Raw genomic sequence first — 12704 nt, 5'->3', positions numbered from 1 at the left:
CCCCAGAGGTTGTGGGGTCTCCCTCACTGAAGAAAGTCAGGAACTGTCCGGATGCAATCTTATGCCATGTGCTCTGGGACGCCACTGCTTGAGAGGAAAGGTTGGACCAGATGACTCACTGTGGTCTCTTTCAACCTGAGTCATTCTGTGAAACGCCGCGGGAAGAGGGGAGACGGCGGTGGAATCACCGGCGGCGAGATCCCGGCACAGATCTCCGCTCTTAGCCCTCAAGGCGTCCCTGAGCTGCGCCCTGGAGCAGCCGTTCCCCCCGCCACGTCCCTTTGCGGGCCGCGGCAGATCCCAGCGAGCGCTTTTCCCGCGCAGCCAGCCCGGCCCGACCCCTCCCGCTCCCCTCGGAGCGGGGGCGGTGCGCGTGCGCGGGAGGCGCCGGGCCGCCGGCCCGGCGCCGCTTGTGTGACGCGCCCGCGCGGACTGGTGACGCGCGCGCGGCCCGGGGCGGCCGCCGTGTGGTTGGTCGGCAGGGCAGGGGGGTGCGGCGGCGGCGGCTCGGGCCGCGGGCGGGCGGGCGGGCGGACAGCGCGCGGGGCGCCGCCGCCGGGCGGGAGAGCGCGAGTGAGGAGCGGCGGCCGGAGGAATCGCGGAGGGAACGCGGGGAAGAGAGAGACGCGTGAGAGGGAGAGACGCGCGAGCGCGCGCACGGGTAGGGGCGGGGCGGAGGCCGCGGAGGAGCCCCCCGCGCGCGCACCAGAGGCCGCGCGCGGCGCGTGGCGGGCGGGAGCGGCGCGGGGGGAGAGAGGCCCGGCCGGGCGCGTCCCCGCGGGGACGGTGACAGCGACAGCGCTGCCGGGCCGCGGCGGAGCACAGCGGCCGCACCAGGAGGAGGAGGACGAGGCCGCCGGCGGCGGCGGGCCGGATCGCATCATGGCCTCGGGTGGCAGCGGCGGCGGCAAGATCCGGACCCGACGGCACCACCTGGCAGCCGCGAAGCCGCCCTATGCGAGGGGCAAGCAGCAGGTGAGGTCGCGGGTCAGCCTCGTGAAGCCCTTCCCGTCCTACCCCGCTTCTCCCCCGGCGCTCCCCTCAGCGGCGGCAGGAGGCGCCCCGGAGGCCCGACCTCTTCCCTCCGCCACCCTCCCCCCGCTCCGCTCTCCACGCAGTCCCACGTGCGCGGCTTCGGGCCGGGGTTTCCCGGTGGAGCGGCCCGTAGGGAGGGAGGAGGGAAGGGTTTCCCGCCGGGGCTGTGGGGATTGTGGGATTCCCGGGCGCTCACCCCGCTCCGGCGCCGCCGGGCTGCGGGGGGATTCTCGCCTCCCCTTTGTCTCCCGCCTGTCCCCTGCTAGGCAGTAGCAAAGGCGGGAGGAGGAGGAGGAGGCGGCTGGGAAGGGGTAGGTGCGCATTCCCTCTCCTCGCGGTTGGAGCGGGCTGGCTCCCGTTCTGCGGGATGCTCGTTTTGTCTCCGGGCTGCCCGGTTAAATAATGATTAAATGGATCTTAACTGGGTTATCAAGTTAGAGTTAATTGTCAGATTTAAGTTCATCGCTTCCAAGATTTGCTTTTCTTGACAAATTCCAGGTTGCAAATGAGTCTGTGAGGGTGCTGGGTAGTTAGGCATCTTCCATTGTGGTTTTTTTTGGGTTTTTTGGGTTTTTGTTTGTTTTTTTAAATTTTCTTTTTTTGGTAGGATGCTGCCTGCAGAACCCTTAGGTTTCTTCAGTGTCTCGCCTGTGCCTAAACGTGCTCGTGCAATGCGAGCAAAATGTAATTCACGAGGCATTTGTTCTTCTTCGTATTGTAGGACAGAATAGATAGATAACAGAAAAAAAAAAACAGTTTTTAAATTGCAGTACATAGATCCTGTGCCATTTAGAGTGGCTGCAGGGAGTAGAAGCAAAGATCCTTCCTAACTCCTGTTTGTCCGAGAATTTCAAGATGCCTGGAGACAGTGCTCTGGAAATACCTTTCTCGTGTATTTATGAACCTGAAATTGACTATAAAACCAAAGCGTTTACGTTATTAAATCGGTAATATAAGCCAGGAGATTATATACTATATGTAAAATTGAGGGTGTGTTATGCATAAATTGTTGCTCAATTAGTTTTTATTATTTGGGAAGTACTATACTTAATCCTTTGTATAGCACGCTGATCAGCAGTGTTGTCCTTGTAAAGCGGGCAGGGTGACGCTTCATCCAAAGAATCACTGCACTTGCAGAGCAAATGTTGAAAGCTCCTAGTGAACAACAGAGTAATGTTGAAATTGCAATATCCTGCACGTGGTGATACTGTGTAGATAAAACAGATAAATTTAAAATCATTGAGATGGTTTTCTGATTATTCTATTGTCTGTTACTTCTGTGTGTTTTCTAGTAGGTTTATTTAAACAATGGGGCAAAGCAAACACTTGCTTGGGAGCATATCTGTGGGATTCTGCCCAGAGCATGGATGCTGCAAGTCAAATACATCAATCAAATTAACAAGTAATGTATTGGGGAAGAAATGGTAAATAGCCGAAAGGATAGGTGTCAGATATGTGCATTTGTTGTAAGGGATGTCTTTTTAACCCTATGTAGCTTGCTAACCTGCATTGCATAAAAAGATGAGCTCTGGGTAGGTAGCTGACGTGAACTGGAATTAATTGATAAGTGTTCCTACTTTCAATATAATACCCACTCTGCAGAAAGTATTCTGTGGTTTGGTGTTGTCTCTCAGTAATGAGTTTGGGAAGACATGGGAGTGCTCAGTGCAGTCTGGACATGATTTCTTGCTCCCCTAACTATTATCAATAAGGAAGCTCATGGAAGTACTGTATTAAAACTGTTCTAAGTGCTTGGGGTCAAGACTGCAGTCCTGAAAACTCAGTCTCTTATCACCAAGCTCCAAAGGTACCTAAACACTGAATGCCATGTTGCTAATACCTTTGAAGTTCTTAGGATATTTGGTTCTTTTCTACATGTATGAAAGATGAGTAGCATGATGCCAGGCTTACAAGCCTGTTGTATGTTTTTTCTAAAGTTGTTAATGCTTTCTTGATGTTATTTTGCCATAGTCTCCTAGGGAGCTTGGTCAGGTGGGAATTCTCCAGTCATGCCCAGCGTGCTGCAGAGTCAGTCTTCCATTAAGTGCGGCAATGGCTTTAGAAGACATTTGGAAGAGGAGATGCTGCTGCTTTTCAAAGATGATTAGCTAAAGCATTTGTTCAAAATGTGGTAGACCCTGCTTCAGGTTTTTTTTTTTTTTTTGCCTAGAGACATCAACCTACATCTTCCACTTTCTGGGCAAATATCCCAGTTGCCAAGCTGTGTGTTGTCTTTGAGTTCTTCTGACTGAAACTGTGTTATTATCCAGAAAAAGAATGTGTGATTCATTGAGCCAGGAAGAGGATGTATAAGATGTTACCTTCCAAGAGTGGAGACATACAGCCTCTGATCCATGATTTCAGAAGTTATTTGTTTTATGTATTCTTGAGTAAACATGGAAAGTGCAGAATTTCCTGCCCTTTTCTCCCCAGGTGCCTGATAGAGCCATATTTCATTACGTTTGCATGTGTGTTTTTTTAACTGTAGAGTCTTTTTTTAAACCAGTCTCAAATAGGAGGGATGAACAGATGCTGCTTGGAGGATGTGACTTGCAGCTTGTATTTTCTCTTGGAAGATGAAACTATGAGTAGATTTCCCCCACTAGTGAAGGAAGTAAACCACAGTATTTTCTGGGCTATCATGCTGCTTTATAAAAAGTGCACTGTCAGCAGCTGTATTATTAAACCAAGAAACAAAAAGTAGTAGCACCAGGAGGTGAGGACAGTATCCACTCACCTACCATGAAGATTTGATGTGGGACAGTCACATATCAGAATGAAAAGGGCCTTTTTGTATCTCTTTGGTGGGTGTTACTGGATTAGAATGGTGGAGTTCTTCCCATTGACCTTGCTTTCCTAGGGGTAGAGTGTTGACAGCTCCACACTGAATGCATTGAGTTTAGGTTATGACGTGCTCAGCACGCTGTTTACTTGGCCATTCCATGCTGAAATACCCTGCTTCCTCCTGTACTCTTTAAGGAGCTTAGGCACTTGGGTTAAAATTACAGCTTCTTTGAGAGCTAAGCACATGCCAAGTGAGGGAGCTGTTGTGTCCAGCATCTGGGTTTCATCTTCCAGATGTGGCCTCAGTGTTTCTAAGTGCTGGTTTGTCCTGGTCATTTGGTTAGACTGATGATGGGAATTACCAATGTGGATGTGTTAAATGGGAGGGATGTTTGCATTGTTGGCTTATTAAACTGCTTCTAGAAGAGTATTTGTATGTTCCTATTGTTAATTTTATGTTTAATTTTGTGCTTTTGTGTATGTGCTCATGCTGGTTTAACTTGGAACAGTGCCATTCTCATCCAGGTAACAGATTTCAGAGATTTTAAGTGTTACTTAAAGGAGAAAAGAATAAAATAACTTCTGTGGTAATTTTTTTATTTGAGTATTAAGCATTCAGATGAAGGAGTCAGAGAAGCTTGATTCGCCTGCACTTTTATTTAAACTCATACAGGCTGATTTAAGCATGAGAAAAAAAACAGTTACCTGAAAAGGTTTATAACCTTCCCATAAACATCTATATTCATGTTAAGCTTTAGCTTAAAGTTGTTTGATATTAGATATAATGTTTGTAGATTAAAACTTCTGCTGAGGAGTGATGTTTTCCTTTTTTCCTACATGTGTATGTGCCAGTGCATATTTATAATGTAGATGTCCAAATCCAAAGATAGTTCCCTTGATGAAACCAGCATAAGTCTGTGCATGTTTTGTAGTTGGTCTTGACTGATGTAGTTAGGACATAACCTGACAAAGAGGACCAGAAGGCCACTGGAAGCCACTTTCATAGGCCTGGGTCATGAAAGTCTGGATTTGTGACTTTCACCAAGTCACTTGAGACATCATGTAAGGTTCTTCCCAGAGGGACCAGCTACAGGACTGGAAACTGAAAACTGTATGCAGCAGTGTCTAAAGAATTGCATTGTCGCCTGCTGCTGTCTTGAAGGTAGGCCTTGCTTGGCAGTGACTGCAGGCAGTGAGCAGAAGGGATCTTACAAACCACCAGGTTTATTTTGTGAGGAAATTTTGAAACTGTAATGCTTAAGAGTTCCTAGAGTATCATATTGAGCAATGTAACCTAGGTAATGTTTCATAGGCCTTAAACGGGAAAGTGCTAATTTTAAAAGTCTATGTACTTACACAAATACATATCATTGTATTAACTCCAGTTAACAGGACTGCACCTTGAAGCACACTTAATATGGTTGTATTTGTGTGCAATTCTACTTGATTTGGTTTAGTAGTAAGCTAGCACATTGAGCTAAAACAAATAGATTTGAAGAAATCTTTAATGTGTATTTAAAGATTTTTTTCCAAAAGATGGGCTGATAGGCAACATCAGAAGTTTTGTCTTTGTCCCAGCAATATGATACTGTATTGGCAAAGCAGGTGTTTAAAGTTGGCACTTGGCTTTCTACTGCTACTGTAAACAAAAATGTATCCTAATTGGGAAGAACTTATAAAACTGAGATATTGACAATTTTCTCTCATTTAGGCTAGCAGTACTGTACACTTGTACAAATTGTAGATGATGATTGCTGTAGCATTTCATTAATATTCTAGGGTTTGTTTCAAAGTGTTGTTGTGACAGTCTTGGAGGCTGTGAAGTGTTGGGGACAAACAGTATAAGTGAGTGGTATCTTAGGAAAATAAAAAAGCAGATTAAATAATTGACTGTGTTAGCTGGGACACTGCAAATTGTCTTTGGTTGCTGGCAGCACATCACTTCCTCTGCGTTATTTATTCCTCCAGTCACTAATAAGAACCAGTTCTTGCTCCCTTGCCATGGACAAGCTGAGCTGCTGCTGATTGTAACAACTCGGCAGGACAGAGTTCAGAATCTCTTTTGTGTGCCCAAAAATGTTTGAGGAAAAGTATTCCAGGGTGCTGCAGCTGGTGGGCTGCCATAGCATCATGTAATGAATTCATAACACACTGGCATGACTGGCTCAGTGGACATTGGGCAAACAGTAGATGTTGTTTACCAGGACTTTAGCAATGCCTGCAGCATGGTCCCCCATGTGATCCCTGCTGTCCACTTGGTGAAATACAGACTTGTCAGGTGGACTGTAAAGTGATTGGAAAATTAGCAGGACCATTGAACTCAAAGGGTTGTGACCAGCAGTACAAAGATCCAGTAGCAGCCAATTGCTAATAGAGCTCTCAGAGGTTGATATTGAGGCTGATGCTGTTCCATGTCTTCATTAACAACCTGGGATGAAGGAATGGCATGGATCCTCAGCAGTTTCCCAGTTAATAGCAAACCCTTGGGAACTTCAGCCCTGTTGCATAATGAGGAATAGGGTTGCCATTAAGGGAACTAAACAGAAGCGGGCTGCCAAGAACCTTGTAAGTTTTAATAAAGGCAAATGTTAAGTCCTTCATCTGGGACAAAGCAGCTCCACCTGCCTGCTGGACAGCAAGTTGAACGTGAGTCAGCAGCACGCTCTTGAGGTAAAGAAGGCCAGCTGCATACTGGGAGGTATTAGTAAGTGTGTGGGATGGATGTTAAGGGAGTTGCTTTTTCCCCTGCATGCAGCACTTCTAGGACTGCATCTGGACTGTTGTCTCTAGTTTTGGCCTCTCCAGTTCAAAAAAAGACAAGGAAAACATAACAGGAGTGAGTCTGGTTGAGAGACACCAAAATCATCATGGCTTAGAGTACTGGTTGTGTTTAGGTTAAGAGCAGCAAATACCTAATAAGACTATAAAGAAGGTGTAGCAAGGCTCTTCTAGGAGATTCATAGCAATACAAAGGGACAATGGACTCAAGATGCCAACATGGAAATTCTGATTTCATAGTAGGAAAAATCTTTTAACTGTTGGACTAATCAGCATGTTGGAAGAACTGCCCAGAGATGTCTCAAAACCCAGGTGGACCTGCTGGTTTTGGCCATTCTCTGAGGAGGAGGTTGTAGTAGTACATGATCTCTGGGGTACCATGCAGCCTCTGTGTGTGTGGTTCTGTCAGAGCTGCTGCAGCTGAACCACAGAGCACACACGGGCACAGTTTCAGCGTAAATGTCACTGTTGCTCTAGATTTGCAATCCTTTTGCTGGTCCATCCTCTAATTCTGTCTTTGGGGTTGTGCTGTCTCGTGACGATAATGCCTCTGTCTCACTGTTGCAGTTTTTCCAGAGTAAATTGCAAGCTTGCCCTCAAAAAGAGAGTAACTTAGAGGCTTTTTTCTAGGGTTGCTGTTTTGCTGATAAATTTTTAAAAATGTTTTCTGTCTTCTTAGTGGTAGGTCATGTGATACACTTCTCCATTTTTTCTGCTATTAAGTTGTAAAAAATCTCGTATTTTTTGCTTTTTAATGTTTGATGTCATCAATTCAGTATTTATTGTACTGCCCTTGGCTTGGTGCAACCCCAGTATCAATGCAAGCTGGGGCATGAGTAGATGGAGAGCAGCTCTGCCAAGCACTTGGGGTTGCTGATGGATGAGAGGCTGTGTATGAGTTGGCAATGTGTGCTTCCAGAAAGCCAAACATATCCTGGGCTGCATCCAAAGCAGTGTGGCCAGCAGGTTGAGGGAGGGGATTCTGTTCTTCCACTCCTCGCTGGTGTGAGGCCCCACCTCTGGAGTATTTGCATCCAGCTCTGAGGTCTAAGCACAGGAAGGGCATGGACCTGTTGGAGTGAGATGGGCCTCAAGAATTGTCAGGGGGCAGGAGAGCCTCTGCCACAAAGACAGGCTGAGAGAGTTAGTGTTCTTTAGCCTGTAGAAGACAAGGTTCTGGGAAGACCTTATGAACACCTTTGAGAACCTAAAGTGGACTTGGACTCCTTTAAATGAAGGAGGGTTGATTCACACTGCGTGTAAGGAAGAATTTTTTAAGAGGATGATGATACATTGGAACAGGTTGCCCAGAGAGGTATTTTGAAGCTCTGTCCCTGAAAACATTGGAGGTCAGGTTAGATGGGGCTCTGAGCAACCTTAAATTCTATGAATATATATGTGTTGCACTTAAGTACAGGATCTTTGGGTGGATTTGGCTTGAGACTACTGTGGTTTTTTTCAACTAAACATCAGTTCATTGTTGCATTCCCATTTGCTGGGATGATATGTGTGTGCTTACACAGATACACCAGCATGCATTGAGTCCTACACCTGTGAATAGCACATACAGAATTTGCAAATACATGAGCTGGTAGAAAACTTTCCTTCTCTTTGCTGAGACTATTTAATGTTTTCTTGATGGTTCTGCTCTTGGAAAAAAGTTGTGTGAGAGTGTCTTGGGGAGCTGGCTGACTTTGCTTTTAGTTACGATTGTATTTTGAATCAAATGTTTTTGAAGTAGGTATGTCTCAAGACTCCTTGCCCTATTAGAGCTCAAGGCCTGGTGACTTCCAAGACTGAAGTAAACCAAGCAAAGAGCTAAACTGTTCATTTGTCATTTCCTTTGAGACTGAATTACAGTGAGGCACTGAAATATTTATAGTAATGAGTTATTAAATTGGTGAGACTGTAATACAGGTGCATTTGTAATTAAAATTATCCTAAGCAAAACAGATAAAAACAAGGCTTAAACTGACTTAAATGTAGCTGTGTTCAGGAATTGCTTGGTGCAACCAGATATGTATTAAAGTTATCTATAACAGTGCATGTGTTCTAATGTCAGCCTTCAGTATTTGTTACAAACTTACTTTACAGAGTTGTAGAATATATACATATTTGTAGATGATTTTTTAGTGACCTTCAGTTACTAAAAGATAATCTCTAGATGCAATGGCAATTTTTCATGTTGCTGGTAAGAGAAGTCTCTGAAGGTACTGATTATATGTTTAAAGTGAGATGCTCTTGGTTCTGTTAGTTGCAGTATGATGAAAAAATATGACTGCTGCCTCTCACAAAGCAACACTACTGCCCTGCAGCAGAGCTGAGGCTACCTGGGCTTTACAGTTTCAGAATATTACCTTAAAATGTCAAAGAATGTAACAGTACCCCTCACTGCTTCAGCTAAAGCAGCTGTGTTCAAGGGTCATTACTTTGGTTTCTCTTAAGCACCAGTTCTTACATTTTAGAATCTAGTCAGGAAGTGTATGAACCAGGGTTAGATGTGTCCAATTTAAAGTAATTGCAGGTTATGCTGGTTAGATGAATTATGAGGCTTAACTTTTGCATGCTGCACAATGTCTGTGGATGATACTTAAAAGGTAGGAAGGCTTCGAGTTTTGCTGAAGTACCAAATGATCACAGTGATTGACTAAATGCGATGATTTAGTTACTTGATTTTAATTTACCTGTTAAAATTTGTGAATTAGATAACATACTAATTGCAACAGGTACAACAGGATTGGCTGTAGATTTTGCGAAATGACTGGTATGTGCTATTATCAGCTCACTTTATAGATCAGCATGGACAGAAAAGATACTTCAGAGGGAGGATATGAATATTTTGCTGGTTTTTGCTAATACTGTTTTATATTTAAAAATTTAATTCCAGTCTTCTGTTTTGAAGACTGTGTTTTCCAGAATGTCAGGAGTGAGATTTCGTAGCTTAGTTTTGTGAAATATGCTTCAAACCTTCAAGCCTTATCCTCACTGGGAAGCAGTGGACATAGGGATGGACACTGGCAAGCTGCAAGGTGATCTAGGATGGCATTTAACTGTTGCTTCAGGAATTGTTGCAGAATTTGGGCTGCCCATTTTTGGGTTTAAATACATAGTGTGTCCTCACCACTTTGTGCCTTAGTGTGATGGTACCATGTTTTGTTTGTGAGTGCTCTCAGGCAAAATGACATTGAAAATGTGTAGTTCTTTGCTGGGAGCCTTGTGCATTGTAGTGAGTAGCAAATTTGTAGTGTGGGGTACGATGCATTGATAGCCCTTGTATGCCATGAACTCCTTGGCTGTAAATGCAGGAGAGGAAGATTTTGCCATTACCAGTTACATTTGGTGATGCTGAAATACTGTAATGAATTTAATCTTAATGTATATAGAATACCTGTAAGTAAGATAAACAATTTTATGTGTAAATAATGTATTTAAATCCTAATTATAAAATGTGTGTTATATTTGTAAAATCAGATAGCTTGTGCTAATGGGCTTGTAAAGACCATCCATTTCCATTCTCAAGCACTCTAGTTTTAAACTTGTCCATGTGGTTATGTCAGAAATAAAAGTAGTAAGTTAAAGACTATAGGGTTTCCTTATAGGAAAGATATTCTGAGCAGCATTTCAATTAATATATTTCTAGATGCTGCTTATGAAGCTTACCTGGGGACACACTGTAGCAGCTGAGTTGAGCAGTCCTCAATTTAAAAATGTTAATTACTTGGAGTTCCCTCTTAAATTGGGAAAAAAAGAACTTAAAAACTGCTTTTGAAGTTGTAAGGGAAAATAGTCTCATGAATCTTAAACTTTTTGGTTTTGCTGCTGATAGATTTCCATCTCAAAGTGTAATATGAATGTAATTTACAGCACCCATTGTTGATTGCTCCTGAGGGTTAACTAGTGCCAGTGTAGTGCTTCCTAAAAGGAAGAAAGAAAGGTACCTTGTACTTCGTGGTGCGTTTTGTAATGTTGTCACTGTGTCAGCTGGAGGTGTGGACAAAACTTCAGATAAAAGCCATTCAGTGTCACAAGGATTTAACCTAGTGTGTTAGGCACTGATTTATCTCTCAGAGCACGTACTGGTGTTTTGCTCTCAGTTATAAGTGATAATAATGTATGCAGATGTGCATACAGTGCTAGAAAATACCTGAATTTCCCTGGAACCTTTATTCTAAAGCTAACTAGACTAAGGAAAATAAGGCTCACTTAAGCAATAAAAAAGAAATACACACGCATTTGGTAATATAATCCCTTCTTCAAGACTTTCAAGAATAAATCTGAACTAGTCCACTTGCCTTAAATGAAATTATTGTTTTTCAAATGTTACATAATTAATGACATTCCTGAAACATATTGTTCATATTAAGTCATAAGTTTCATTGTCTTTTTTCTAAATGAAATATCAAACTCTGCTGTCCTACATCCAAATTGAAGCCACTCCCTGAATAGCCAAAGCAGAGTTAGTCTAATCCAGTCTAAGTCTGCTGCTGCAAGAGACAATCATGTCATGTTTCCATTTCTGTTCCTGCTGTTGCAAGAGCATCAATGCAGGCATATGATAAGCTGCACCAGCAACCTGATGCCTCTGAGGGGTAGTCCTCACCATTATAGTCTATAGACAGATTTTTGGTTGGATCTATTTAATAGAGCCTTGCTACAGTTCATCATTTGGTTGCTTGTATGTGCTAGTGGCAGCACAAGGGAAGGGTGAGGTGAAGAGGAGAATGGGAAAGTGTCTTTAATGACAATACGGACACAGGATGATTGAAAGAAGGGAGAAGTTTTATCTCATGTTCCTCTGGTTCTGGCTGCCTGATTGTGCTTTCTCTCAGGCCAGTTCTGGTGTGCTGAGCCAGTTTAACTCATTGGCCAGCAGAGAAACATGTACTTTTTTGCCAGATTAATGAATTCAGCTGGTATGGAGAGTAGCCTGCTATGTGCCAGAGCTGGCATGAGCTAACTGTGGGGGGTGGAGGGCAAGAAAATTCCTTTTTGGTGTTTGGAATTTGTTAGATTGATCTGCTCTGTCTCAGTGAATTCACTGATTGCTTTCATTTTGAGGACTTAATTGATTCATATGTTTTGATAACTTTGACTTTGAAATTGGAAGCAAGGAAGTCTCTGAGAGGCAAGAATTTGATGCTTTTCAGAGGTGTGTGTACAGTGAAGTGGAAATCAGTTCTTTTATCCAATTGTTTATTTTGCATCTCTGACAAATTTCTGTAAGTGTATGACTTACATAATTTTTATACAATTTTTTCATACTTGAATCTCCTGGACTGTAATCAACTCAGTTACAAAACGGATGTTTTCGAGTAATGTGTCACTGCTGAGTGCTTTCGCCAGTACTTTCCTCACCCTATGCTATGTGAAAGACCCTTACATGCTGGAACAACTGTCCTATTCTGTAAATATTTTTGGCCAAGAAATATATTTTTGGCCAGCTATTGCCTGCTTTTAAGTTTGGAATTCAAACTGTGACCACAAGCTACTGATTTTTCTTTCTTTCTTTCTGTAAATCCTTTGAAGAAATGGTCTTTTAAAGTAGTAAATTATGACACCTGTTTGTTAACTGATACTTCTGTCTACATATCTTTTGCTTAGTGTTGTAGCCAGTGTGGGTTTATGAAGGCCGATCCTGCTTGACCAGTCTGATCTCCTGTGATAGCGTTACCCACTTGGTGGATGAGGGAAAGGTTCTGGATGTTGGATGTCATCTACCTAGAATTTAGTAAAGCCTTTGACACCATTTCCCATGGCATTCTCCTGGCTTCCCATGGTGTGAATGGGTGTCATCTTTGCTGAGTAAAAAACCTGTGTGGATGGCCAGGCCCAGAGCGTGGTGGTGAATGGGGTTACATTCAGCTGGTGACCAGTCACAAATGGTGTTTGCCAGGGCTCAATACTGGGGCCAGTCCTTATTAACACCTTCATCAATGACATGGACAAGGGGATCGATTGTATCCTAACCCAGTTTGCAGATGACACCAAGCTGGGCAGGAGTGTTGTTCAGCTGGAGGACAGGAAAGTTCTAGACAGGGGTCTGGGAAGGCTAAGTAGATGGGCTGAGGCCAGTTGTATGAGGTTCAGTAAGATGAAGTGCCAAGTCT

At 43.8% G+C, this 12704-nt stretch overlaps 1 protein-coding gene across 3 annotated transcripts in view; it reads left to right on the top strand.

The window, feature by feature from the left end:
- The first annotated feature begins 544 nt into the window (after nucleotides 1-544).
- NUP153 (nucleoporin 153) overlaps nucleotides 545-12704 on the top strand; it is a 44233-nt gene continuing 32073 nt past the window's right edge. For all 3 annotated transcript variants that reach the window (XM_030229459.2, XM_050970746.1, XM_030229454.2), the window contains exon 1: nucleotides 545-975. In XM_030229459.2, the coding sequence (XP_030085319.1) occupies nucleotides 883-975 (93 nt within the window). In that variant the 5' untranslated portion in view covers nucleotides 545-882. The remainder of the gene's footprint in view (nucleotides 976-12704) is intronic.

The sequence above is a fragment of the Serinus canaria genome, chromosome 2 (assembly GCF_022539315.1).
Source record: "Serinus canaria isolate serCan28SL12 chromosome 2, serCan2020, whole genome shotgun sequence".
NCBI classification, from domain to species: domain Eukaryota; kingdom Metazoa; phylum Chordata; class Aves; order Passeriformes; family Fringillidae; genus Serinus; species Serinus canaria.
The sequence above is the reverse complement of the archived record's forward strand: the minus strand, read 5'-3'. Positions and strand labels throughout refer to the sequence as shown.